Below are 25,325 nucleotides of genomic sequence, written 5' to 3' on the forward strand. Positions count from 1 at the left end.
GTGTCCAGTGCCTTGGGGAGGTGCCCACCCCCTGCCATGGTATAGGGGCCACATGACACACCTCTGCCTGGACAGAGCTGTCCGCACAACACAGCCTCCCTTGGTGTCCTCTTCTCAGGCCTGCAGAAGCTCCCAGATGCACCAGGCGGCCTACCTGTTGCTGGCGCTGTTCCGGGAGGTCGCCAGTCTATACAGATCCCGTAACGCCAGCCTGCACCCCACACCCGAGGTGAGTGTCTGCACTTCGGCATTCAGGGGACACTTTCTGAATAGAAGAAAAGTCATACACTCAATTTATACCCCTATTTTTTCATCAGGGTGGGGGTTTTAGGTGCTCTCATTAGGAGGAACTACTTCCTGATTTACCCAAAGCTTTGGGAATTATAGATAAAACTAACATCAAAGAACGAAAGATGTTTTTCACCAAAATAGAGTATCTGTGGGTCAGCTTGGGCCTGTGCTGCTGAGTCTGTGTGTGAAGCTTGTCTTCTCCAGGGACCTCCGCAGAGGGCGTTGACACAGCCCCATTTTCCGGACGGTGGCTGGGTGTTTGGTACCGAGACATGTGACTGATGTCAGAGCAACCCTCTGCATTCCCAGGATCTCCTTTACATGGTTTACCATGGACATGTGTTTTCTTGTCAGCAACTCGAGGCCCTGAAGGAATTCATTAAACAAAGCCAGAGCCTCTCCCCGGACATGAGGCATTTCGCAATGTCCCTTGTGACCAATGAGCTGCCACTGCTGAGGGCTCGTCCCCGTGGCGGCGACCTTGAGGGAGCAGTGACAGAAATGGCTGTTCATGCTGCCATCCTCCTCCTCTGCGGACAACACAGAGTCTTGAAACCCCTAAAGAACTTGGCCTTCTCCCCAGCAACCATGGTGGTAAGATTGCACAGCGGCCTTGTGGTGGGCTGTCACCCAGTCTGTGCGGGAAAACTGTGGAACCTGTGTGTTTCGGTGGGTCCCTCTCTCCTCTGCCTCCCCTGGTCCAAGCCCACACTAACGGTGAGGATCTTCCTGCGCCTGTCGTCATGCAGAGAGCTGTCATGTCCTCTTCACAGACTGCTTTGGAGGTCAAGAAGCAGGGAAGTCAGAAGGTCTCGTAGTGGCTCTAGACCTCCTGCCTCCTTATCTAAAGTGAGCTCTGCTGTTTCGGTTTTTCAGAGGGCGTTTCTTCCAACGATGCCTGAGGATTTGCAGGCTCAAGCCAGACGCTGGAAGGGCCTGGAAGGCGTCCGCTGGTATAGTAAGTGTTGCTGACTGAGAGAATCACAGTCCTCTGAGCTTTGACAGGCTTCCTGATGCCATGTGAGCTGCCGGCTGAAAGCGGGGCCCCATGGTGGGTGCCAGCATGCAGATGGTCCAGCCCCGGCATCCCTGGGCAGTTGCCATCTAGAGAGAAGGGGACCAGGAAGCACATCAGAGGCTCAGTCACAGCACAGCCCAGTGCTTGTCCTAAAGACAGGGTTTCTAGAAAAATAAAACTAGAACACAGAACAGTACTCCCCTGACTTGATGAGAATTCTGCTGGTGCCTGAGTAAATAATCCTTGTAAACTGGTTTCAAAAGCTGCTATAGAACGTGCTCACGGCAAACAGTGCAGTCACAGAGGACGGAAGTGTGTAAGGCACTCTGCACCCTGCTCTCACGCAGCCCTGGCCTGGGCCTGGGCCTGGGCTCCACTTCCCCTCTGCTTCGTAGAGTGCAACTCAGAGACGGGTTCCCACACATGTTCCGGACACCACCCTCTGTCTCATGTGCTGGGGGCAGGGAGGAGAGAGTAGCTGTCCCTTTGAGCCGAAGGTGTCAGCCAATGTATGCTCTGTTGTCTTCCAACAGCATGTCCTAATGGTCACCACTGCGCTGTAGGAGAGGTGAGTCTGGTTATTTGGGGCAGGGTTTGGGGGCTCAGAACGTGTGCCCCTTCAGGGCTGGGGGTTGTGGAGGAGGAGGATAATGAGGCTCTTGACCTTAAAAAAGAACACACTCTTTCGAGGATTGGTCAAGGTGTTGCAACTGAACATCTAAATAAAGTCTAAGGTGCCCACCAGGCTCTCAGTCTCGGCACTTTGTGGGAAATGACCTGTGTGTCCCTCCGCCCTGAGTCCTGTAGCATCTGGCCAAGGCCCTTCCTAGCATCCTCTGTACGTACCTGCTTAGCCGCAGGGTCTTGAGCTGATGAATGTTATTTAATAAAGTAAATGAGACGTGTGCAGGGAGAACCTGACATGTGCACTTCATTCTGAGTTCACTGCCTCCTTGTCCATGAAATGTGCTTGGCACATGCTGTCCCCAGACTTCGCCCAGGTCTGGAGGTCTTCGGGCTGGGGACCTGATGTGGGTGTGGCCAGTTCCCAACTGAGTCACAGTCGCCCCCCGCCCCCCAGGAGTGCAGAAGGAGCCTTTGGAAGTGGGGAGCACGTGCTTTGAAATAGGAAATCTTCATGGTGCTGAGGGAATGTGGCACTCCTGGTGTCAGGAAGTAACACTGGGGCTGTGGCCACCAGGGGACTGGGGACAGGCCACACCAGTGAAGGAGGGCTGCCACACAGATAGATTCTGTTTGGGGAGAAAACTTAAATCGTCTCTCCTTTTTGAAAAATAAGTCCAAATTTACCCACATTCCATATAATTTGCATGGAACACGCGCGCTATACCCTCCCCAACCACCCCCAAATATGGAGGCACAAGTGAGCTCTCCTGGTGCATCTGCCCATTGGTGCGCCAGCAGCGTGCCACAGGCTGACGGCCATCTGCCTGTGTCCTAGTGCGGTATGCCCATGGAGCAGAGCGTATGCATCGACTGCCAGGCGCCCATTGGAGGGACGAATCACACACCGCAGCCAGGATTCACTGTTGCTGGGTACGTGAGACAGTGTCTCCTTTGCACTGGCCCAGCCCTGAGGGTGGGCTTTCTCAGTTCCAGTTCATGCACTGGTGCTTACTGTGGTGTCCACTGAAGGCCACGGTTCCTGTAGCCACACCCCAGGAGGGGCTGGATCTGTCCTTGGCCACTTGGGCTCCTAAACACAGAGCAGGTGACATATGAACACTTGTTAGTGCCAGTGTCTTCCACGTTGCCTGCCTGGGGCGAGTCCCCTGCTAAGCAGATGACCTAATGCACAGGGTCACCAAAGTCTGCAAAGCCAAACACTGGGTGTTTGCCTCTGAGCAGATGCCGCCTCTCTGAGTCGCCTCTTCTTGAGAAAGTGAAGGAGATGTGGTCAGTCTTTCTGACCACTCAGGTCCAGCCAGACTCTGGTCTCCTGACCCCCCCCCCACACCCGCTCACCAAGCAAGGCTGGTGGCAAATGCTGCCCAAAGGCAGGCAGTGGGCTCCTCTCCATGGTGATCGTCTTTCCTGTGCAGCCGCATGTTAAAATTGTGTTATCTCCACACCTTATCCAAATGTCCCAGAATCGCCAGCATTTTTGCAACAGGTCATGTCAGTCACATTGCACCTGCCATCTGGACACCCTTTGCCAGACCTGGGATCTGAGTCTTTGATTTGGGGAAATGAAACCAAGGTGCACATGTCCACATGTCCATGCCAACTGTCCCAGACTCTGGCTGTCCTTAGCCTCCTCCTGTCCCCACAGTGAAGTCAGTGGAGGAAGTGGGTCTGGACGTCCGTCCACCCACAAAGCCCAGGGACGGCACCATGTGCCACCTCGTTCAGCCACTTTCCACTGAGAAGGCTGTGGGCTTTTAGTCAGCCAGGAAGGTGGTTCTAGAAAGAAAGAGACTTAGGAAAGTAGCGTGGGCTAAACAGAAATAAGTGCTTTCAAACATTACCTTCTCCTAAAACGTGAACCCAGTGTCCAGGCCCCAAGGATCAGACACGTGCCTGGAGAGCTGAGGAGACATGACCTTCAGCTGTCACTGTGTCCTCTCTTGCTCTTTCCAGAGACATCCCAGACAGAACTCAGACTGGCCACGTGCTGGGAAGCCCACCCTCTGAGGACAAGGTGGTGGTTTCGGACCGGGAGCTGTCCCCAGTGGTCTTTCTTCTCGCCCGGCTCCTTACTCACCTGGCTCTACTTCTGGGAGCGACTCACAGCCCGCAGGTACCGTGGCACGTGGCCCATGCTGCCTGCTGCTCCGCAGCCCTCAGCTGCTGCCATGGTTGCAGGAAGTCCTCCCATCCCCGAAGTCCTCGTCGCACCAGTGGGTTTTGAATGTGTTTGTGTTACGTGATCCACAAGGAAGTGTAGAGTCTGCACACACTCCTCCCCACTGGGCCTCTGCTATTTCGTGCACGAGCTCACCAGTCCAGATCCAGTCCCCTTGAGTGACCAGCTCCGGCTCCCCCTGGGAGCGGAGAGGTTGGTGCAGCAGGCATCTAGGCTGAGGCTCGGGGAAGGATGAGCACAGCTCCCCACAAGTCCTGCGCCAGGCAGCAGGCAGGCCCAGCTCTGAGGCATCCTAGCTGCCTCCAGCCACACCAGAGGCCCTGCTGTAGCTCCCCCCAGATCCCACCAAATGCCGCCCTGTCCCCTCCCCAGCCTAGGCCATGTCTGATGTGCTGTCTCTAGGTCCCACAGGCTATAAGGGACATTATCCGCCCTCCAGTGGAGGATCCGAGAGAGTTTCTGGAGCAGCACATCCACAGGGACATGGAGCAGCTGACAAAGACGCTGGGCAGGAGCGCCGATGACACGACGGGTGTGGTCCACCTCGTCCTGTGCAGCCTCCTCTCAGAGCAGTGCCACCTGCCCGGGCAGGGTGAGAGCTAGGGTGAGGGGTGCTTGGGCGGTGGGCACACCTGCAGAGGATGTGGGTCCCAGGGAGATGAGGGTGGCAAGCACTACAATGACCCGTGGGGAGGGTGGAGACACAGGAAGTGGTGTCCCTGATGGTGGAGGGGCAGGCCCGCCCTGCCTCACCATGCTCCCTGCTGGGTGAAGACCAGCCTCGGTCAGGTCAGTGGTTGGCACAAAGGGGTCGAGTGTGCGTGGAGGCTTTGCAGTTTCCAGAGTCAGAGCCCATGGTGTCTTCACAAGGAGCGGGAGGTGGGTGGCAGCAGTGGCCGGTTCTAAATGCATAGGTTACTTCGGAGAAGATTCCATCTGATCCAGCCACCCCCTGGGGGGAACATTGGTTCTGTTGAACAATTATTTCATGTTCACAACACATGGACTGCTGCGGGGTTTGTTCCTTGGGGAGCCCACACGGTTTTCTTTGTAGGGTCTTTACTTTTTGATGAGGTCTTGTCAACCAAAGAACAGAGAAACTCCTGGGAAAAGTGTGTGGAGACTCTCATTGTACCTGAACTCAAGGTGAGCAAGGAGGGACATTAGCCACCTGTATCCTCACAGCCCCTGGGTACCCAGCCCACCTGCCCAGGAAGGATGTGGAAGCCTTCAGCCCAGGTCACCACCCTTCTGTGGTCATCCTGGGGCCTCCGGCCACTCAGCACGGAGTTCCTGGGAGTGAGAAGTGCTGGACCTTGTGTCCTCTCTACTTCATTTGTCAGCAGGCTGTGAGAGCGGGGGTAGGGAAATAGCTACCACACACAGAGCCCCCAGAACGGTGCCGACCACCGCAGCTCATTGCCCCCCCTCCCGGTCAGGTATGGCCGCTCCCAAGAGTAACAAAGCCCATCAGGAAGGAAAAGGGTGGGAACATAATGTAGGCCCGAGTCTCATTCTTTCTGGGGACACATAACCCTACCAACCAGGGGCATGCGGACAATGATCAAGGTGAACCCCGGTGCTGAAGCGAGGTCGGATGCCTGGCCCCACCCCGGGGGCAGGTCAGCAGGTGGGCCCGTCTGTGCCTCACGCCCAGTGCCCTGTGTTATCTCCTCGCCCAGCACCTGGATAAAGCTCTCCTGACAGTGAACACTCTCCTCCGCTGTGACGAGCGCATCAGCTCCAACCCAGTGGCCAAACTCGTATTCGGCGACCCAGTGTCCTTCCTGCCCCACCTGCCTCGGAACAGCGTGGTTCACAGCTCCAGGATGTGGAGCTGTAGGACGAGGGTCACCATGGAGTATCTCCAGAATCTCGTGGAGCAAAAAAATGGCAAAGAAACCGTGCCTGTCCTCTGGAAGTTCCTGCAGAAGGTAAGGCGCCTTGCTGAGACCACCGGACTGATTTCCCGTTGACCAGGGGCACCGGCTCTGAGCTGGTCTCGTCTTTCCTAAGAGCTGGACTTCTGACACAGGAAGGGTGGAACAGACGTGCCAAGGGCGGGAGGTCTGACACACTGCTGCAGAGGGCAGGGACAGGGCAGACACCCTCATACAGAACACCACCATGCAGATACATACAGAAGACCGTTGAGTCCAGGTAGTGTAGAGCCTGAGTCACAGGTGTATATGGCCTGAGTTGGGAAGGCCGGGGAGTCTCTACCCATCACTCAGCAAGAGCAGGGTGAAAGTCTCTCCCAGCCGCATCTGTCCCCTTCGTGCCCCGGTGCCTGGAGCAGCTAGTCATCCATGCATGTCTGCTCAGTGAAAGCCTTCAACCCAGAACGCCTAACGGAAATCAAACCCAGTCCCCACGTTCCTGAACAAGCGGGAGGGAGGGGCCAGAGGGTCATCTCAGTCAGAGCCAGAAACACACGCTTCCTCGATTCAGTCCCCTTGAACTTTTGCCTTTCTGCAGTAGACTTCCCAGTCATTTTCCTCCACGGACGAGTGTTTGCAGTTGGGTTCCTACTGCTCAGTCACATACATGCAGCACAGCCGGAAGCTCCATGCTAGGACTGTGCTCTGTCCCTGTGGGAGACATCCGGGGCCAGGGCCCCGGACTGACACCCAGGGGGATGCAGGCACCATGGCCTGGATGCTGGATCCTCTGCTCTCGGCCACCTCTCCACGCCTGGCCAGCCCCTGGGCCCAGAGGCACATTGCTGTCATCACTTCAGGCAGATGTGTGGGGTGGGCAGGCCTGTGAAAGCAGGGCCTGCCTCCGTTCACTCCACCGTCCCGGAGGACAGAGGGTGCTAAGCCAGGGCAAGCCATTGGCAGATACTGGTTGAACACCTCGGACAGCCTTGTCCCCATTTCCAAGAATCACAGATAAAACACCACACAAACCAGATGGAAGTGCACATCCACGCCCAGTGCCAGCCCTGCTGTCTCTCCCCCCAGTGACACATTCTCAGCAAACTCCACAGTTCACTGCATGGTCTTCCCTCCCCAGGAAGGAGAGCTGAGACTGGTGAAGTTCTTGCCCGAGATCTTGGCCCTGCAGAGGGATCTCGTGAAATGGTTCCAGAATGCTTCGGAAGCCCAGTACCTGCCCATCTGTGACTTTATTGCAAGTCACAGTTCAGGTGGGATTCTGTGGTCACTGCAGATCGGGACAACCTGTGTTTGGTGGCTCAGGGAGCACTCCTGCTTGGGGGGGTGGGGGGTGCGCTTTGAGCATGAAGTCACAGGTGCCCCGAGACCCCAGCACACAGCACAAGCTTTGCTGCAGCCTTGCTGTGGCCCCTCAAACTTAGCAGTGGCGCTGTCATGGTGTCTGGGTGGCACTGGTGGGCACAAGCCAGGGCCACACTGGCTCTGGCTGGTGGGTGCGTGGCTATGCTGATCTGACCTTGACCAGCGGGACCTGTGTCTGACAGACGGGCTGAAGCGGCTGCTCCGCAGCAGGTTCTCATTGTTTCTGTCCATGTGGAACAAGCTGAGGAGGTCCCTGGAGACCAATGGTGAGTGGCTTGTCCCCTTTAACACAAAACCCTGCAGGGGGACCCGACCTCACAGCCCTGTCCTCAGTCCCTGTTGTCACCTAGCACCGTGCTACATGCCTTTAATTCTGAATCTGTCTTTGGGTGGAGCGTTTGGGACAGTGAAATGACACAGCCAGAAAAATATACCCTCAGTTCTGGGATCTATCCATGGGAAACAAAACAAGTGGGGACCCTTTAGAGCTGGGCGGCACATGTGAAGGCTGGAGGCAGGGCCTTAGAGTATCCCTGGGCCCAGCTCTGCTGGGTTGAGACACCTGCACTGCTCCTCCCACCGTGGGCGCCCTGGCCTTGCTGCTGGGTAAGAAACAGCACAGAGCGGCCACCTTTACCTGAGAGAGACCCTGTCATTTAAGGTGAAATCAAGCTACCAAAGGACTACTGCAGCGCCGACCTGGACCTAGGCTCCAAGCTCGAGGTCGTTCTGCCCCGCCGCCAGGGCCTGGGCCTCTGCTCCACCGCCTTAGTCAGCTACCTGATTAGCCTGCACAATGAAATGGTCTACACGGTGGCAAAGCTCTCCGAGGAAGAAAACGAGTGAGTGCACAGCCCGCAGGGGTGGCATCCTCCAGCCCAGGGAGTCACTTCTGAGGCCATGGGACCAGGGCCCACCGGCCACTCGTCAGCAGCCCTGGCCAGCGCCCCTCCAGCCCTGCTCATGGGTGTCCGCAGAGCTGAGCGTCATTTCCTCTGCTTAGATTCCTATCATCCCTAGGGTAACTTGTTCTGTTGATCAAAAATTTTGGATCAATAAATGAGTTTCAACTGGTAGGTCTAAATTTATGGCCATTCAGAGGTTTGTTTATCACGGCAAGTGGGACCTGGCTCATGTCAAGCAGTGCTGGCTGTGCCCTTGACCCGATCCTGAGCGCTGTCTTTACACCCTCAGCTACTCCGTCGATGTCTCTGAGGTCACTGACCTGCATGTCATCAGTTACGAGGTGGAGCGTGACCTGACTCCACTCATCCTCTCCAACTGCCAGTACCAAGTGGAGCAGGGTGGCGAAAGCCTGCAGGAGTTTGACCTGGAGAAGATCCAGCGCCAGCTCACCAGCCGCTTCCTCCAGGGCAAGCCCAGGCTGACCCTCCGGGGACTCCCCACACTGGTGTGCAGACGTGACTGGAACTATGAGCACCTCTTCACCAGCATCAGGACCAAGGTGCCCCAGGTAAGCACATGCAGGCCTGCCCTCACAGGTGCGCCAGCTCAGTGGAGGCTCTGCTAGCATGGGCTGCTCACATGCCAGGGGTTTGCCTCAAGCGCCCAAGACTTTCCGTTCCCGGAGCCCACTGCTCCTTCCAGAGGGAGAGCAGGACAGTGAGCCCCAAGTCTTCTTGCTGAGTGTGACAGAGTGCAATGTCGAGGCATTGGCTTCCTGGTACAGTACTGGCATCACAGCCACATGTGCGGCCACAGGCCACAGGACCTGGGAGCTCCTTTATTCCTGATTTCTGTGTATGGCCTCGGTGTTACATGTATTGAATGTTTGTATGTACATGTGCGTGTGCTATCCATGGCACATCCTCACAGTTGCTCTGAGGATTCAGTGAGTTGCTATCCATGTCTGTAAAACAGCTGGAATACCACTGACACTTAGGAAGCACGGTATGTCAGAGAGCTGGTCCTGGCTTGTGGCCTCAGTGATGACGATGGTCGTGAGGCACAGTCACCCACGGACCCGTCCTGCTTCTGACTTCTTAGGTCCCCCTCCCCAATGCGTCCCTCAGCGCCATCAGCGGGCAGCTGCAGTCCCACAGTGACGCCTGTGAAGCTCTCTCTGTCATAGAAGTCACTTTGGGGTTTCTGAGCACAGCCGGTGAAGACCCAAACATGGACTTGATCGTGTACATCCAGGATAAGCTGCGAATAAGCGATCAGACGGAGCAGGTTCTAAAGGTGGGCCTCTCACTCTCATGCCCTCGCTTCCAATGAGGTGCCACGCCATCCCAAAGAGCATCAGTCCAGACAGCCCCTGCCCTGGCCAGTCTGCCTGGAGACAGAACAGGCCCTGGAGGTAAAGTCAGAGGTGCACTCAGAAGACTAGATGTAGGGTGCCCCAAGTGTGACTAAGGACATGAGCCACCTGCACGCGGATTGATGCTTGGGCCCTGAGATGTTGATGGCAGGAGAAGCAGTTGACAGTGCTGGAACAGGGTGGCCTTTGTGCTGAGGGAGATGGGATGAGCTCAGGGCAGGAATGCAGCACCCCGAGTGCAGAGCACTCAGCTGCCCGTCTCCTAAGGAGCCCACTTCCTCCCTCAGGCCCTACACAGGTGTCAGCTGAGGCACGTCATCGCCCTCTGGCAGCTCCTCTCTGCTCATAAGTCCGAGCAGCAGCTCCGCCTCAGGAAAGTAAGTCCTGCCTCCTGCTCTCCACCTGGCTCCTGGCCGCGCTCACTTCCGGGGCCCCCTTCACCTGCTCTTCCTTCACTGCAGGAGCCATTTGGGGAGATCAGTGCTGACTACAGAGTTGAGCTCAGCCCAGAAGGTGCTAAGCTCCTGCACACATTCCTGAACCAGGGAGGCCTGGACACCTTTCTCTTGGAGCTCCATGAATTGATGGTCTTGAAGCTGAAGAACCCCCAAACCAAGCAGGATTTCAACCCCAACTGGAGGTAAGGCCTGTAAGCCTGCTGGGCCAGTGCTTCTGTGATCCTCCAGGCTGAGCACAGCTTCTGTCTTCCTGCTTGGAGCTCAGTTTCCACTGTTGCCGCTGACTGGGCACCCGAGGACTGGCTCTGGGAGCTTCAGTCTCTATTGAAACTTTACATAATTACAAAGTCACATTTTTTAAAAAAGATTTTATTATTTTTAGAGAAGGGAAGGAAGGAAGAAAGAGAGGGAGAGAAACATCAATGTGTGGTTGCCTCTCACACGCCCCCTACCAAGGAATGGCCTGCAACCCAGGCATGTGCCCTGACTGGGAATCGAACCATCAACCCTTTGGTTCACAAGCCGACACTCAATCCACAGAGCCACACCAGCCAGGGCCAGAGTCACATTCTTATTATAACAAGTGCACATACTAAGTCAAAGGGGTGTTCATTTTAAATTTCATAGAAAAATCTTCACCATTGTATAGTGTGAGACGCACAACCCTGGACAGTTATCGGTCTTTTACACTCCTGCCAATCTAATGACCAAAAAGTGGTATCTTGTTTTCACTCAGATTTTCCTATTCACTAGTGAGGCTGAAGGTAATTTTCTATTTATCAGCCATTTGTGTATCTTCTCTGATTACCTCTTGATAACCTTTGGGTTTTTTTGTTTGTTTGTTTTTGTGTGTGTTTTTTTAGGGGGTGACTGCTTTCCTTAATCTTAAAAGATTAAGATTAACCTTTTATCTGTTATGTTAAAAATGCTCTACCTTGGTACTGAATTTCACAAAGCCAAACCTGATGATTTTTTCCATAAAGCCTCTGTAGGAACACAGATGTAAGTTATGAAGTAGTCCACATCTCTTCCTGTGCTTCTGGAGTTTAGCATGGCACATTTGTTTAGTTAGCCAATTCACGATCGGGTGTGGTATGAGGCAGGGGTTTCGCACTGCTGGTTTTCTAGATACAAGTCAACCACCAGTTCTCACCATACCACGCAGTCACTGTTGTCCTCCATTAGGCTATGTGGCTTATACCTGTCTACATTTATATATTCAGGGTTTTTATAAGATTTTTGTTTACTTCTAGAGAGAAGGGAAGGGAGGCAGAAAGAGAGGGAGAGAAACATCAGTGTGTGGTTGCCTCTCACACACCAACTGGGGACCTGGCCCACAACCCAGGCATGCACCCCAACTGCGAATCATACCAGTGAGTGACCTTTCGGTCACAGGCTGGCACTCAGTCCACTGAGCTACACCAGCCAGGGCTGTCTTTGTTTTTTGTTGTTGTTTTCCACAAGTCTTTACTACCCTGGACTTTTGCTCTGGGGAAAAAAGCCGATTCCTAGAGAACTTACGACATTTGTTCCTAGGAAACGGAGAAGCTTTTGCTCTGGAGCGGCAGGCATTGTTTCTAGGCAGCAGATCTCGTCACTGGAGTGCGCAGAATGTTCTGCGGGCCCTCAGCAAGGCCAGCTGCACCCTGCAGTGCGTGCGCCGCACACGGGCAGTGGCAGGTGTCCCAGCACCTTGTAGCCAGGATGCCAGTCCCTGCCCTCTCTTTGGGTCATGCAGATCCTGGAGCTCACCCTCAGTACCCCTGGTCTCAGGAGCATTGGGTCCTATGGATGGCTTGGAAGGGTGACGGCAGATGGGTGTCCGTAGGTTGTCTTGCAGACTATTCAAAATGCCATCTCCTGTTCCTTGGTTTTTCAGCCTGAGGGACACTCTAGTAAGTTACATGGAAACTAAAGACTGTGACACTCTGCCTGAAATGGAAGCTCAGTTCCCAGAAGAGATACTGCTCTCCAACTGTGTGTCCGTGTGGAAAATGGCGGTGGAGCTGAAACGGGGTCGACAGATGAGATAGAATTGCTTCCTCGGACTGTCTCCGCGTGAGGCTGGGGGAGAAAGGGCTCCCCGCTCCACATCCAGTGCTGGGCACCCCCACGGCCTGGCATCTCTGTGACTGCTATCTCAGGAACGCGTATGCACGCCCACACTGTCTCACCAGGGGATGAATTCCTGTCCCTGAGTAGTGTGACCCCCAAGTAAACCGTGCTCCTCATATCCCCCGGGGGAGTGTGTAGGAACACCCGTCTCAGGAATCCGGGCCTCTTTGCTGAAACATCCCTGCCACTAGGCCCCTTCCTCCTCAGACTACTGCACGGTCAGAGGGAACACGGGTTATCACTTTTTGCCTTTTTTATTTTCTAACGTGTTCTGCACTCTGAGAGGGGAACCTGGCTTTCCTCTTTCTTCTGTCCTTTAAACAAATGTTTCTACAAATGTTTCTAGGTATCCAGGGACACAAACAAGTGCCAGGTTCTGTGTCCTCTCATGAGCCAGGGCACCCCGTGAGTGACAAGTCCTGAAGCCAAACCGACCAGACCTCACCAGGCCCCATGACAAGCCACTGCCACATTTCAAGGGTCAGAGCACTGGGCTAAGAATTCTGGACGCTTTTAGTCTTAGTTTCTCATTATCAAATGAAGGAACCAGATTGATGGTCACATTCCCTCCCCATTCTAGTATTTCAAAATTCTAAACGGAAATTTGTCGGTGCAGACTTGGGTGAAAGGCACAGCCCTGACATTCTGGGGCAAGTGTCTGGCTGGCACTGTGATGAATAAACACGACCCCCATGTGACCCCGGTGTCCCCGAGCGTGTGAGTATCTGGTGCTGCTCCAGGTCTCAGCCAGGATGTAAAAACACACTCGGAGAGAACACACAGCCACTCAGGTCTCTGGGAAAGGAACAGGGGAACGCCTGGCTGGCCCTGACCTCTTGCCCGCCGTGCCATGGCAGTGTCGTATCTCTTCTCCACAACCGCATGGATGCAGCGAGTCTCTGGACTCATGCCTGCTCCTCGGGGCTCAGCACTCACGGCCAGCGAGAAACAACTGTTCACAGCCAGGCAAAGGTCCTTCATGTGCATTCTCAGTGAGTTAATGACTCCTTCAGCCTGAAATCGGGTCCATGGGTGATGAGAGCCACACAGACAGCCAGTGCGCACCAAGAACCCCGTGCACACCCTCAGTACTGGGCGGGAGCGCAGACAGCCCTGCCCCGCATCACTGTTGCACATCCTGTCTGCGTGGTGAGGGGAAGCCAAAGGTCCAGGCCCCCGCTCGTTCACCTAATACAGAATCCACCTGCTTTATCTAATCTGACTGTTCGGTCTTTCCAGACTACGTGAAGGCACACACCCCACCCCCGACATCTGCATCCTCAACTGCCGTTTAATCAGGGGCAGGGGGTGGTTTGTTCAACTCCTCAACTTGCACTTGGAACTCCTTTGATACCTCAGCGTTGGGATGGCGCCAGCCAGGCCATCAGGGGCCACTCCGGTTCCTCACTGGGCCACGCCTGAACAGAAGACCCTTTTGGGGGTGAAGGAGGAATGGGGGTTTTCTCCCCACTTTTATGAAGGTTTTTAAATTACAATGTTTTGTTTTATATGCTATGCCTTCAGCGCCTTAACTCTCACTATCTACCATTATCTTGTTTGTATAAAACTATACTTGCCTGGCAGAGACAAACGCAAATCTTTATATTTGTTATACCTGTTTAATAAACTTGAGTTTTGCTGCTAAAGGACCCTTCTCTTCGGGGGACACAGCATCTGTTTATGGCAGTCAGCCCTCGGCTGGCTTTGGGGAACAGCTTAGCTCACGGGTGGAAATGTTGGTGTAGAGGCGTCAGTCAAGTGGGAGGTTCCAGACGGAAAATGTACGCTCTGGTTCAGAACGTGAGGGTGAACGTTTCGTCTGGACAAAATGACCGCAGAGCTGAGGAGCCACAGAATTTAATGCTGTTCCCCTAACACAGTGGCCTCCACCTCAGAGGGGTGTCCTGCACCCCCTGCCTGGGGGAGAGCAGCCTCCCAGCCAGCTGGCGTTGGGGGTGGGGGGAGTTTCCCAGGAGAAGGAAATGAGGAATGGGACAGGTAAACTCGAGCTTCCGGCTGCCCTCTCCTGGGAGAGTGGCAGGACAGCACTTCAGGGAGAGGCTGAATCTTTCTCTTCCAAGAAGAGGAGGCTCCTCCCGGGGAGCAGCCTGCTGCCTGGAACTCCAGCCCCTCACCCAGGAAGTCGGGCCGTGCTGCCAGCCCTGTCCTGTTTCGTCCCCTGCTTGTGCCTGCCCCAGTCCTCCCCCTCCTGCTCACTGGTCCTGTCCCTGTCCTTCTGCATTGGCCTGGCATCTCCCAGCTGCACAGTCTTTCTGCTTTCAACCAGGCAGACGGTCTCGGGCTGGTGGGGACTTACCGGTGCGTCTTCACCGCCGATCGCTGTCTCTGTAAGGCCTTACCTGGTCGCCCCGGCCGCAGCTCAGCTGGTTGGGGCTCTGTCCCAATACGCCGAAGCCGTAGCTTCAGTCCCCATCAGGGCGCGCACAGGGTGACCCAGCGACAACAGACCGGTGTTTCTGTGAAGAAGAAAAAAACAATAACAAGTTTAAAACAGCTTTTCAAGAACTTACCTTGTTTCCTGCACCCTAGGATTTCCTCCCCTGTTAAGCGACAGTCCCGAGCGGTTTCTAGCCTCCCCGCCCCCCGCCCCGGGAGCTAGCTCAGCCATCGCCCTGCTCGGGCGATTCTCACCCGGGACCAACGCGCGGGGAGACCTGCGGGGCGAGGACGCGGCCGCGCCCCCACCGCGTGTGACCCGGGAGCTGCGGGGACACCCCGAGGCCTCGAGCACAAGGACGGCCCTGTCCTCCGCTCGCGACTCCCGCTCCACCTGGAGGAGCGAGCGCCCGGGGAGCGCGAGCGCCGGCCGGACTCGGCCCCGGCCCCGGCCCCGGCCCGCCGCCAGGGAGAGCTCCCGGGGGCCGAGCACGGGCACCCACGTGGAGCCTCCACGCCCCGCAGCGTCCCGCCTCCCGCCCGCCCCTTCCCGTCACACCTGAACTCGCTCGGGCGGGCACACCCCCGAGTGGGGGCTCCCCGTGGCCACGCCCTGCGCCCCCGACCCCCGGCGCGGCGGCCCCCAGCGGCCACACCCGCGGGCTCCGAGCCCCCCGACGCGCCGCGGCGGACGCCCCCCGGGGCGGCCCCCACAGACCCCGGGCAGACCCGGCTCTGGCGCAAGCCCCCCGGCCCCGCAGGCCCCCGCGCCGGCGGACCGGCCACGGCCCCGCCAGCGGCCGCCTCCGACCGCGGAGGCGCAGCCCGCCCGCCCGCCCGCCCGCCCGCGGCGCCCCTCTCCCAGCCCGGCCGCCCCGGCCGCTCACCCCTGGGGCCGGCTCCCCCTCGAGGCGCCCGCGCCCTCGGGCGGCCCCGCCGGCCTCGGCTCCCGGCCCCCGGGGACCGCGGTCCAGGCGCCGGGGGAGCGGCCGGGGCCCCGCGGCGGACCAGAGCGGCCGCAGCCGGGGAAGCGCGGGCGACGCGGCCGGGCCGCCTGAGGCGCTCGGGGCCGGCCTCGCCAGCCCCCCTCGGGTCCCGTCTCTGTCGCGTTTCCCGCCGCGGTCACCTCTCCGGGTGTGCGCTCTCCGCGACGGTCCCGCGCCCGCGTGAAAGCTCCGCCCCGCGCGCGTGTCTCCTCAGGGTCCGAGTCCCGTGGCGGGCCGCCCGTCGGGGGCGCCCGCGCCGCCGGCCCGGCTCCCTCCGCGGCCGCGCGGACGGGTCCGCTCGTGTCCACCCGAGGGCGCGCGGGAGGCGAGGCCGGGTCCCCGGCGGGGCCGCCGGCCACCAGGCGGCGGCGTCGCGGGAGCGCCACCACAGAGCAGCACCCCAGAGCGCCGCCCGGCAGCCAGGGCGGCTGGGCGCGTGCGCGGGCGCCCCCGGAAGTGACGCGAGGGGGCGGGGCCGCGCCATGGCCCGGGAGGCGGCTGCGCGGCCGCCGGAGGAGACCCTGGCGCTCTGGAAACGGTAATGACGCCGGGAGACGACCGAGACGCCGCGGCTGGGGCGGCGCGGCTCCCCGCGGCCCCTCCCATGTGGGAGCCCCGGGTTTGGGGGCGGCGGGGCCCGGGCCCGCTTCCGGCGCGCGGGCGAAAGGGCCTTCGGGAGTTGTAGTGGGCGGGCGTCGCGGCGCTGGTTTCCCGCGCGCGCCGGGGGTCCCCGGGCCGGGGCCGCGCCTCTCGGGGCGGAGGGGAGACGCGAAGGGGCCCCCGACCCCCGGGCCCGGGCCTAGGCGTGCCTGCGGGCGGCCTGCTGGACGTGTGTCTGCCCCCAGGGAGCAAGCGCTGCTGAAAGCCCGCGTCGTGGACCGGGACACGGAGGCGTGGCAGCGGGATCCCGCCTTCTCCGGGCTGCACAGGGTCGGGGGCGTGGACGTGTCGTACGTGAAGGGCGACAGTGCCCGAGCCTGCGCCTCCCTGGTGGTGCTCAGCTACCCTGAGCTGGAGGTAACCCAGCGCGGGGGCCTGGGGGACGCCGGCCAGGGGCGGCCCCGCTCGGCTCCGCGTGCTGTAGTCGGGCAGGCGGGGCTCCGGGACAGGGTCCGAGGGCTTTTGTAGGGTTGCATTACTAGGCTGGGGCGTCTGCGAAGGAGAAAAGGAGCCATCCGGGGCTCCCGTCTCAGTGACCCGCCGTGAACAGCCCCAGGTCGTCCAAGCGGGAAACCTCGGTCTTCCGCAGACCCTTGACCTCGGGTTACGCTCCCCCTTCCTTTTTTCTGTCTCCTAAACATCGCCGGGGTCAGTCCCCTTGTCTGCGTCCCGGCTGCCCCCTCGCATGGTCACCCTTCCCGCGGGTGACAGGCAGAACCTTCCCTGGGTTCCAGCCTCCAGGATGGCCCTTGGGGGCTCCTCTCCCCGTCCCTGCTGCCGGCAGAGCTGTCCTCCCACGCACGGTGCTGGGGCGTGGGATCGTATCACCACGCAGCCCACGTGAGACACTTCCTATGAGTCCACTGTCAAGTCCGCGCTCACTGACCAGGCGTAAGGACCCTCCCCGGTCTGACCACTGCTTAAAGTAAGACCGGAGGCGTGGCTGCCACCCACTCCCCACGCGGAGGACGCCAGGGCCCCCCAGGCAGGCCCTACCGCCCCTCCCTTTGCAGGGACGTCTCCTGTCCCGGAGCATTCTTCTCCCAGCCACCTCTCAGGTCTCCGGTAAGGCCCCCCTCACCCCCCAAGACCACGGGTTGCTCCCAGCACCCTCCCTCTCCTCTCCATCACACTGGAACGGGAACTCCGCGGCGGAAGGAACCGTGTGGTTCCGTGCAGCGCCGCGCTTCCTGCCTGGCGCGGAGAAGACCCAGAGTAGACACGTGAATGAAGGAGTGCGGGGGTCCCGGGGTTCGCGGGGTTCGCGGGGCTCGTTTGCAGTCAGCCGCTTGGGAAGCCCGGACTGGAGACGAACTTGGCGAGGGAGCTGCCCTGCCCCTCCTCCCGCTCCCAAAGATGCCATCTTCCCACCTCAGTGCCTTCGCCCTTGACTTGGAGGTCCCTCAATAAAAGTTCAGCAAAACCCCCGAGGGCACCTGCTCTGTGCTGAGCCTTGCGGAGGGGCCGGAACCTCTGCCCTCAGAGGGCCCCGGTCAGTCTGCGGGATGGTGCTGCGGGGGAAGGGCCCGAAGCCCAGCTTCCCACCTGGGCTCTGCCCCGCCCACTCCACCCCCAGCCTAACGCTGGGTGGGAAGCACGGAAACCCGCCCCGAGTTGAGGAGCGAATGAAGCCGGGTAGACACAGCCACGCAGCGGGCGAGCGCCACCAGCTGGGGCGAGCCCGCAGTGACTCCGCGACCACCGCTAGGGACCCTCAGGACCGCCCCTTGCTTCTCCAGACCCGGCTCACGTGTCCCGCGTGCGGCTCCGCGCCTGTCCCTCGCCGCAGAATTAGCCGCCCGCGGGCCTGCCCTCGGCCTTCCTTTCCGCAGGTGCCGTCACAGCTCCCCCCTCGGCGGCGCGTTACAGATGCCGGGTCACGTGCTGCCTTCCCCACTGACCGTAGGTCCCCGGGGGCAGGGCCACACCGAGTCCCTTTGTAACCCCAGCAGCGAGCGAGGTGCCTCCCGCGTGGCTGTGGTCAGCTCTCGTCACTGTGCCCTGGGGAAGCCGAGGCCAGGCGAGGGTCTCGGGCCAGTCTGGTCCCGCGTCTGCCCCACGCCCAGCCCAGCTGAGGGCCGCTGCCTTGGGGCTGCCTGGCCCTGTGTTTGGAAACGCAGGCCCCCGGGCAGATCCTTGGAGACAGACGGGATGGTGGCCGAGAGCCCAGGCGCAGGGCAGATGGCGGGGGGGGGGGGGGGGGGGGGGGGGGTCCCTGCTGATGAGTATAAGGTGCGTTTGGGGCCTCGGGGGAGTGTGCGTTCCCAGCCTGCCCACCCAGCTGGAGGTCGAGGGGCCCGGGCAGCGCCCCGCGCTCTCTGCAGGCCCTTACAGCTCCTGTGGGGCAGGGCTCTGCGCCAGGACGACTCCCTCAGAAGTGCCTCCCCCGCCAGAGCGGCCCTGGGACGGCAGCTGCGCCTGCGCGAGCTCTGGCTGGTCCCCACGCAGCCAGGGGCCCTGCCCCCACCTGACCTGGGGCTCCCGGCTCGCTGAGTGGAATCTCCCCTCCCTCTGGGCTTCTTGGCAGTTGCAGCCTCAGAGCCTTCCTCTTAGAAAAAGAACCTCCGCCCCTGGGGACCCCTGTTCTTCCGAGGTCAGCCCCGTCTGCGTCACTGTCACAGCCTCTCTGAGGACCTGGCCTCCTTCCCAAGGCCTCTTCTCTCGGGGCCGCCCTTGGTCCCGTCACAGTCCCTGTGGGGCCCTTGCCCGGTGGTCTCAGCTCTGCCCCGGGAGACCGCCCAGTCAGCCGGCAGGTCGGCTCCCCAGGCCCCTCTGCAGGGCAGCCGCCTCGTCCTTCCTCGGGCTCCGCCTCCCCTCAGATAGGTGAGGTGGGGGGGGGGGGGGGGGGGCACGCAGGGCGGGCTGGCAGATGACAGGGAGCCGGCAGCCGAGAGGACCGGCGGCTGGAGGGCCTCGGGCTCTCGGGGGAGGCAGGCGGCCGGGGCTGTGTTCCGCCAGTGACCCCCCCCCCCCCCCCCCGGCTGCCTGGCGACAGGTGGTGTACGAGGACTGCCGCATGGTCTGCCTGACGGCCCCCTACCTGCCGGGCTTCCTGGCCTTCCGAGAGGCGCCCTTCCTGGTGGACGCCGTTCAGCGGCTGCGGGAGCGAGAGCCCGGCCTCCTGCCCCAGGCAGGTACCTGGAGGGCCTGGGGGCTCCCGGGAGAAGGTGCTCCGCCCCGAGGACAGGCACCGGGCTTCCTCAAAAGCCGGACTCAGTGGTGGCCCCACCTCTCCTGCTCCCGGAGGCCTCGCGCAGCCTCGCTGACCACGCCTTTCTCTGTGGCTCTTCCAGGTCCTCCTCGTGGATGGAAATGGGGTGCTCCACCCCCGAGGTGACCCTGCTGCCCAGAGGCCGTGGGGGGGGCTGTGGGAAGGGGGCACCTCACAGGGCGCCTGTGCCCCAGCCCAGCTGGGAGACCCGCACCCTGGGCCCTGGAACCTTGGCCCAGAGGAGCACTTGCGGGGGGGGGGGGGGCGCGTGGGGGCTGTTTTGCCCTCAGATAGCAGCCTGGGGGCGGGAGCAGAGGGGTGGGCAGCCTGGGACTCTTCGGCCACACTGCCCTGGGAGCCTGTGGGTCCAGAGCTGGAGCTCGGACACACACCGCCCTGGCCGCCAGAGTGGGACTGGTGGGCCAGCCCTGAGCCAGGGCCCTGGCGCTGTGTTCCTGGCCGCCTGGCAGGAGCCCCAGCGTGTTGGGGGACGGGGTGCAGGACAGAGACACAGAGGTCTGATGGCCCCACAGGGGAGAGGGAGATGGAAGGTTCCAGAAGTGAAGACAGGGACAAGGGGAAGTATTGTGAGCACACTGAGTGGGCGGCTCCTGAGCTGTGGGCAGCGGGGGGGGGGGGGGGAGGCCCCCTCCACCCAGCCAGGCACCTGTGGTGTTGGGGCGGGGCCACGTCCACCGTCAGGTGGGGCTCGGAGTCCTGGCTCCTCGGCCCCCCGCCCGTGACGCAACTCGTGTCACTCGGGAAAGCTCAGTGAGGTCCTGGTCTGACCCCCAACCCCACACCACCCCCCAAACCCCACACCCCCCCAAACCCCACACCACCACCCCCAAACCCCACACCACCCCTAGACTGCCCGGTTCACTGCCCGCCTGCCCCACCCCCGCCCGCAGGCTTCGGGGTCGCCTGCCACCTCGGTGTCCTCGCAGACCTGCCCTGCGTCGGGGTGGCCAAGCAGCTGCTGCAGGTGGACGGGCTGGAGAACGACGCCCTGCACCGGAGCAAGGTGAGGGGCCGGCCTGGTGGCGGCCGGCCGGTGTCCCCGTCCTGGATCCCGGGCCTGGGGTCCAGAAGGCCCACGGTCTTCTGCACCTGCCCCCCCACCCTGTACCACCGTGTGCCCTGGGGGCAGGGGGCTCCTTGCCCCGCCTCCCTGCCCCTGAGGTGTCCCCACAGGGGGACAGGACCGGGATACTCTGGGGGCCCCCAGGGCCTGCTCTCTGGGCACCCCCCGTGCTGGCGCCAGGAGCAGGGCATGCCCCGCAGGCAAAGCTGGTGCCACTGCCGGCCCCCAGCGGCGGGCTCGTCTGTCTCGTCGCCCTGGGCAGCCTGCGTCTGTCGAGCCGTGCGCGGGGACTGCAGACCCGCTCAAGGACCCCAGGCCCCACTCCGCCCCAAAGAGACATTGAGTTAAAAGTGCCCAAACGGGGGAGGGGAGAGCAGGCCAGGGGGTACCGGGCCTGGGGGCGGGCTCTGGCTCGCTCACCCGGAGGAACAGGGCCTCCGACCCCCTGCCACCTCGGGCGTCGCCCCGCAGGGCGGTGCTGTGGGTGGCCCCTGGCCCCGGGCTGCACTCGCAGGGTGGGCGAGAGCCTCGCCGGCCTGGCACCCAGGGCCGGGCCTCCCTCTTCGCGCCCTGCGCTGCTCCGGCTGAAACGTGAGCCGGCTCCCCCGAGGAAGGACGGAGTTCCAGCGTCGTCTGTCTTCCAGGTTCGCCTCCTGCGGGCTGGGGGAGACTCGTTCCCTCTGACGGGAGACTCCGGGGCCGTTCTGGGCGCGGTGAGTGGCCGGGGCCAGCAGAGCCCCAGGGCAGCATCCACTGGGAGCCTGTCCCTGCCCACGGCACCGGGCCCCAGCCGAGCTCGCCGCCTCCCCCCACTCTGCCTGTTGGGGGCGTGCCTGGGCCCTCCTTGCCTCCCCGCCCGGCTGCACCGAGGGGCCTCTGCCCCTGTTGTTGCACCCTTTCTCTGGGGCGAGCGGCAGGAAGGTGCCCCCAGGGTACCTGTGCACGGCGCCCCCCACCCCCCGAAAGCTTCCCCCTGCCAGCCAGGACCAGCGCTGGGCCCTCCAGCCCACGGAGCCTGCGCCCAGCGCCCTGACCTCGCCCCCCCCCCCCAGGCCCTGAGGAGCCACGAGGGCAGCACCAAGCCCCTGTACGTCTCCGTGGGCCACAGGGTGAGCCTGGAGGTGGCCGTGCGCCTGACCCACAGCTGCTGCAGGTTCCGCGTCCCGGAGCCCGTGCGCCAGGTGGGCGGCCCCTTCCAGGGCGGGTTCTGCCTATCTGGCCCCCTCCAGCCCTGTCCCCCCACCGCGCGCCAAGGTGACCTTCCTCGGGGCCTGGGGCCTTCCTGGCTGTTGCTGCGCGGGGCGGCCCCTAGGTGGCAGCCACAGCCTGCACAGCCCGAGGCCTCCAGGCTGGCTGCTTGGGACCCTCCCTCCCTGGGTGTGCGCACTCTGCCCTCCCACGCCCAGAGTGTGGGGTTCCCGGGCCCGCCACGCATGTCCTGGCCGCAGGGGCCTTTCCTCCGCTCCCCGTGCGACCGTGGGGGGCAAGACCCAAGAACTGCCTACTCCCCAAACCTTAGAGCCTGGGGCTCCCTTGCGCCGGTGTAGGGGCAGCTGTCTGTCCCCTCTGTGCCTCGCTGGGACCCCATCCTTGGTTGGGGGGGGCCTCTGGAGCACCCTAGGCACCTCAGGGGCAGGTGGGGCTGCGGGGCCGGCCCTGGAGAGAGCCCGCCGAGTCTTGGGCCTGCATTCCACCTTGGGACCCCCCCACCCTGGGAGCCCCCCGCCTGTCAGCACGCCCTCCCGACTGCATCCTGCGGGGGAGGCTGAGAGCCCTCCGTCCACGGGCCCGTGGGTCCCTGCACCAGGCTGAGGGGAGGGCGGGGGCCGCCTCTTGCTCTCCCCACTGGGCCGCCCTGCTGTCTGCCCCGCCCGCTCGCCTGCTGGCTGAAGCAGGGGCCCTGGGTGGCGGTGTGTCCCGTGGCCATGCCACGTGGCAGGCGGCGTGTGGGCCAGCCTGGCGGCGGTGCCGAGGGAGGTCCTGCTCGGGCCCGGGCCCCTCCGCCGGGTCAGCCCTGGCCTCAGCCAGAGCCCGCGTGCCCCTTGTCACTCCAGGGACTTGGCGGAGCTTCTCTGTACTTCCCTGGGGACAGGGTCCCGGCCAGCCCCAGGCCGGGAGACGGGCAGGCGGTGCACAGAGGACGGACCAGCTCAGCTGGGCGGCCCCACCCCCCGGACACAGGCTCAAGCCGCGCCTGCGCATCCCTGGGGCCGCTGCCCCTGGTCTGCAGCGCCCTCTGGGGGTTCTCTCAGCAGGGAGCCCGGGGCGGGGCAGGGCTCGCCCAGAGGCCGGCCCGGGGCCCCAGCCACCACCCCTCACCCCAGCGCCCCTCTCCTCAGGCTGACATCCGCTCCCGGGACCACATCCGCAGGAGCCTGGGAGGCCCCGGGCCCCAGCAGGAGAGGTCAGTGTGGGGTGCGGGCGGCTGGGCAGCTGGTTAGGAGCCCTCGGCCAGGCAGGGGCGCAACACCCTGAAGGGGCGGGAGAGGTGAGCCAGCAGGATGTGGGGGGCCTGGGTGGGTGCCCCAACCCACCTCCCACCAGGGCTGTCCCGCGGGCCTTGGGCCACGTCCCTTTGAGCTGCTGGGGTGTGGGCCCCACAGAGACCGAATGGGAGGCAGATGGGCCAGCTCGCGTCCTGGCTGCACGACCGGCTGTGTCTCCCGCGCTCCAGCCTCGGCTTCCTCATCCTCGGGGCTGGCACAGTTGTCCTGCTGGGCGCTCAGGGGAACAGCCACCACCTGTAGCCTGGTGCCTGCCTCACAGAGGCGGAGGGTTTCGAGAGGTGTGCTGGGCTCCGAGCCTGGTCTCTGGCCCCCAGAGGAGTGTCCTTTGTGCCCCTCCCCCTCTCTTAGCCCCGGCTGAGCTGCAAGGAGAATGGGGAAGGTGCAGCTGGGTCTGGGGACCCTGGTCCGTGGCAGCCTCCAGGGACCCCCTGGTGAACCAGGGGACCTCGGGCTCTGGGGTCTGATGCTGCCCCTTGTCGATGTCTTACCAGCAGGAGCCAGGAAGCACAGAGGCCAGAGGTGGGCCCCGAGCAAAGCCCCGAAGAGCCCCCTGGTGAGGGCAGGTCCCCCAAGGCCCGAAGTCCGGGCCCCAGGACACATGCAGAAGCCCCCGGCCCAGGCGCCCAGGAGCAGTAGGGCCAGGGCTGGGGCCGAGTGGCGCTGGAGGCCCTGACGACGCAGGCCGCCGTCCACCGGCCACCTGCTCTGGCCTCAAAACAGCTGCTGGCCCTGGGGCTCCTCCGTGGGGACGGCCCCCCAGCCGCAGGTGGGGTGTCGGCCTCTGAGGGCCCAGAAGGCTGTGCACTGCCTCCTGCTCCAGGACAGGGGGCGGGCAGGCGCTGCACACCCCCAACTCAGAAACCCCTGGACGGCCGTCCCGGCAGCCCCCGGAGGGATTTGGTGGAGGGGCGTTTGCTCTTCTCAAAGCAGCAACAAGCAGCGCGGACACCACGGCTCTGCCCCACCTCCTTCCACAGCTGTGCCTCTGAGTGATTCTCATTTTGCTTTTTTTTTTATCTTTAAACCAAGCCCTGCCCTGTGGCCACACTGACTGAGCTGCTGCAGCCGGGACCTGGGAGGGTCTGGGCTGCGGCGGCCACTGTCGGGCCAGGCCCTCGGCTGCCCTGCCTGCCTTCCGGCTGCCGGGAGGACGGAGCACATCTCGGCCTGGAGAGGGCTGGGGGACACGCAGGGCCGGTCCGGCCGCCCGCCACGGCCGACACCAGGGCCCGACGCACAAACCTTAGAGTGCCCTTGGTTAAGTGTATTTGTACACAAAGCGTATCCCCTTCGATGCTATCATAAATGGGAATTGTGTTACTAGTCGACTTTTTGGAGTGTTGTTCGCTGCCGCTGTGTTGAGACAGCTGGTTTCCGTGTCCTGTGCCCCGAACTGTGCCGCGCTCATTGCTCGAGTCTAACTGCGCGCGTCCTCCAGGCTGCCTCTAAGGACGCCGTGTCCCCTGCGGAGGGAGAGGGGGAGCGCCCTACTTCTCCCTTCCCGGGCTGGGCGTCTCGCACGTCTCGGTCGCTCCCGATTGGCGGCGGCGGAGCGTCCGGTTCGGCGCAGGCGTGCAGGGAGGCCCGTCCTCGGCCTGGCCTTCTCTCCCTGCAGCGTGGAGTCAGCCGGGGGCTCTCAGGACGCCCCCCGCCGGGCGGGCACGTCCCCCTGCTCCTGTTCGCCGAGAGTCTCTGTCACGACAGGGCGTTGGACGAGCCGAGTACGCTTTCCGAGTCGGCGCAAATGGCCTTTGTCCACCGTTCGTGTGTGTCCCTGCAGCTGGTGGTCACACTGGGAGCCGCTCTGGCGTTTCTGAACTCGGGCCCACTCGGTCCTGGCGCCCCTGTCCCGCGAGCCCCGTGTGCCGGGCCGGGTGGTCTCGGCGTGCAAGGCCCGTGTCTGGCTCTGACGCCACGGCGGTGCTGGCCCCCTGCCGTAGGTGGAAAGTGTCCCGCCCCCTGCTCTCTGGGGGGGCCTGGGCACCCCTGCTGGCCCTTGCTGAAGGCTGGGGGGAAGTCACCAGGGGGGCCGCCTGCCTGCGGCACTGTCCCGTCGGGGGCAGACGTGATGACTGAGTCCGTCCCTTGTCACGGCTCCGTGCAGATGTCCTGCCCCACCCCACCCCCACTGTCAGCTGGTAGCTTCAGCGTCCCTAGGAATGTGTCCGTCTCGTCCCGACTGTCCCGTGGTCGGCAGGCTGACGGTCATGTGTGTCCCCCCCCCAGC

The 25,325-nt window shown here is 62.2% G+C and overlaps 2 protein-coding genes across 5 annotated transcripts in view; both read left to right on the plus strand.

Annotated features, from left to right (window-relative positions):
- Positions 1-13,895, plus strand: part of RNF213 (ring finger protein 213) — an 82,500-nt gene extending 68,605 nt beyond the window's left edge. Inside the window, exons 51-67 of the mRNA XM_036009083.1 lie at positions 119-229; positions 646-885; positions 1,168-1,249; positions 1,843-1,877; positions 2,772-2,866; positions 3,911-4,070; positions 4,548-4,728; positions 5,191-5,282; positions 5,819-6,070; positions 7,155-7,287; positions 7,582-7,665; positions 8,061-8,241; positions 8,594-8,873; positions 9,407-9,601; positions 9,968-10,057; positions 10,142-10,320; positions 12,018-13,895. Coding sequence (XP_035864976.1) covers positions 119-229; positions 646-885; positions 1,168-1,249; positions 1,843-1,877; positions 2,772-2,866; positions 3,911-4,070; positions 4,548-4,728; positions 5,191-5,282; positions 5,819-6,070; positions 7,155-7,287; positions 7,582-7,665; positions 8,061-8,241; positions 8,594-8,873; positions 9,407-9,601; positions 9,968-10,057; positions 10,142-10,320; positions 12,018-12,171 — 2,544 coding nt within the window. The 3' untranslated portion in view covers positions 12,172-13,895. The remainder of the gene's footprint in view (positions 1-118; positions 230-645; positions 886-1,167; positions 1,250-1,842; positions 1,878-2,771; positions 2,867-3,910; positions 4,071-4,547; positions 4,729-5,190; positions 5,283-5,818; positions 6,071-7,154; positions 7,288-7,581; positions 7,666-8,060; positions 8,242-8,593; positions 8,874-9,406; positions 9,602-9,967; positions 10,058-10,141; positions 10,321-12,017) is intronic.
- A 2,197-nt stretch (positions 13,896-16,092) lies between these two features.
- ENDOV (endonuclease V) lies at positions 16,093-24,002 on the plus strand. 4 transcript variants are annotated; one of them, XM_036034236.1, is made up of 9 exons: positions 16,093-16,174; positions 16,482-16,653; positions 19,292-19,426; positions 19,590-19,629; positions 20,419-20,531; positions 21,236-21,304; positions 21,644-21,772; positions 22,931-22,995; positions 23,590-23,997. In XM_036034236.1, the coding sequence occupies exons 1-9, from the start codon at positions 16,119-16,121 to the stop codon at positions 23,732-23,734; spliced, it is 924 nt and encodes a 307-aa protein (XP_035890129.1). In that variant the 5' UTR covers positions 16,093-16,118; the 3' UTR covers positions 23,735-23,997. The 4 variants fall into 4 exon arrangements, with proteins under 4 accessions (XP_035890129.1, XP_035890131.1, XP_035890130.1 ...); XM_036034238.1 differs by lacking the exon at positions 19,292-19,426 and having other exon boundaries at positions 23,590-24,002; XM_036034237.1 differs by lacking the exon at positions 19,590-19,629 and having other exon boundaries at positions 19,292-19,430.
- Positions 24,003-25,325: the final 1,323 nt, after the last annotated feature.

Source organism: Phyllostomus discolor, chromosome 8 (genome assembly GCF_004126475.2).
Source record: "Phyllostomus discolor isolate MPI-MPIP mPhyDis1 chromosome 8, mPhyDis1.pri.v3, whole genome shotgun sequence".
In the NCBI taxonomy this organism is placed as follows: Eukaryota; Metazoa; Chordata; class Mammalia; order Chiroptera; family Phyllostomidae; genus Phyllostomus; species Phyllostomus discolor.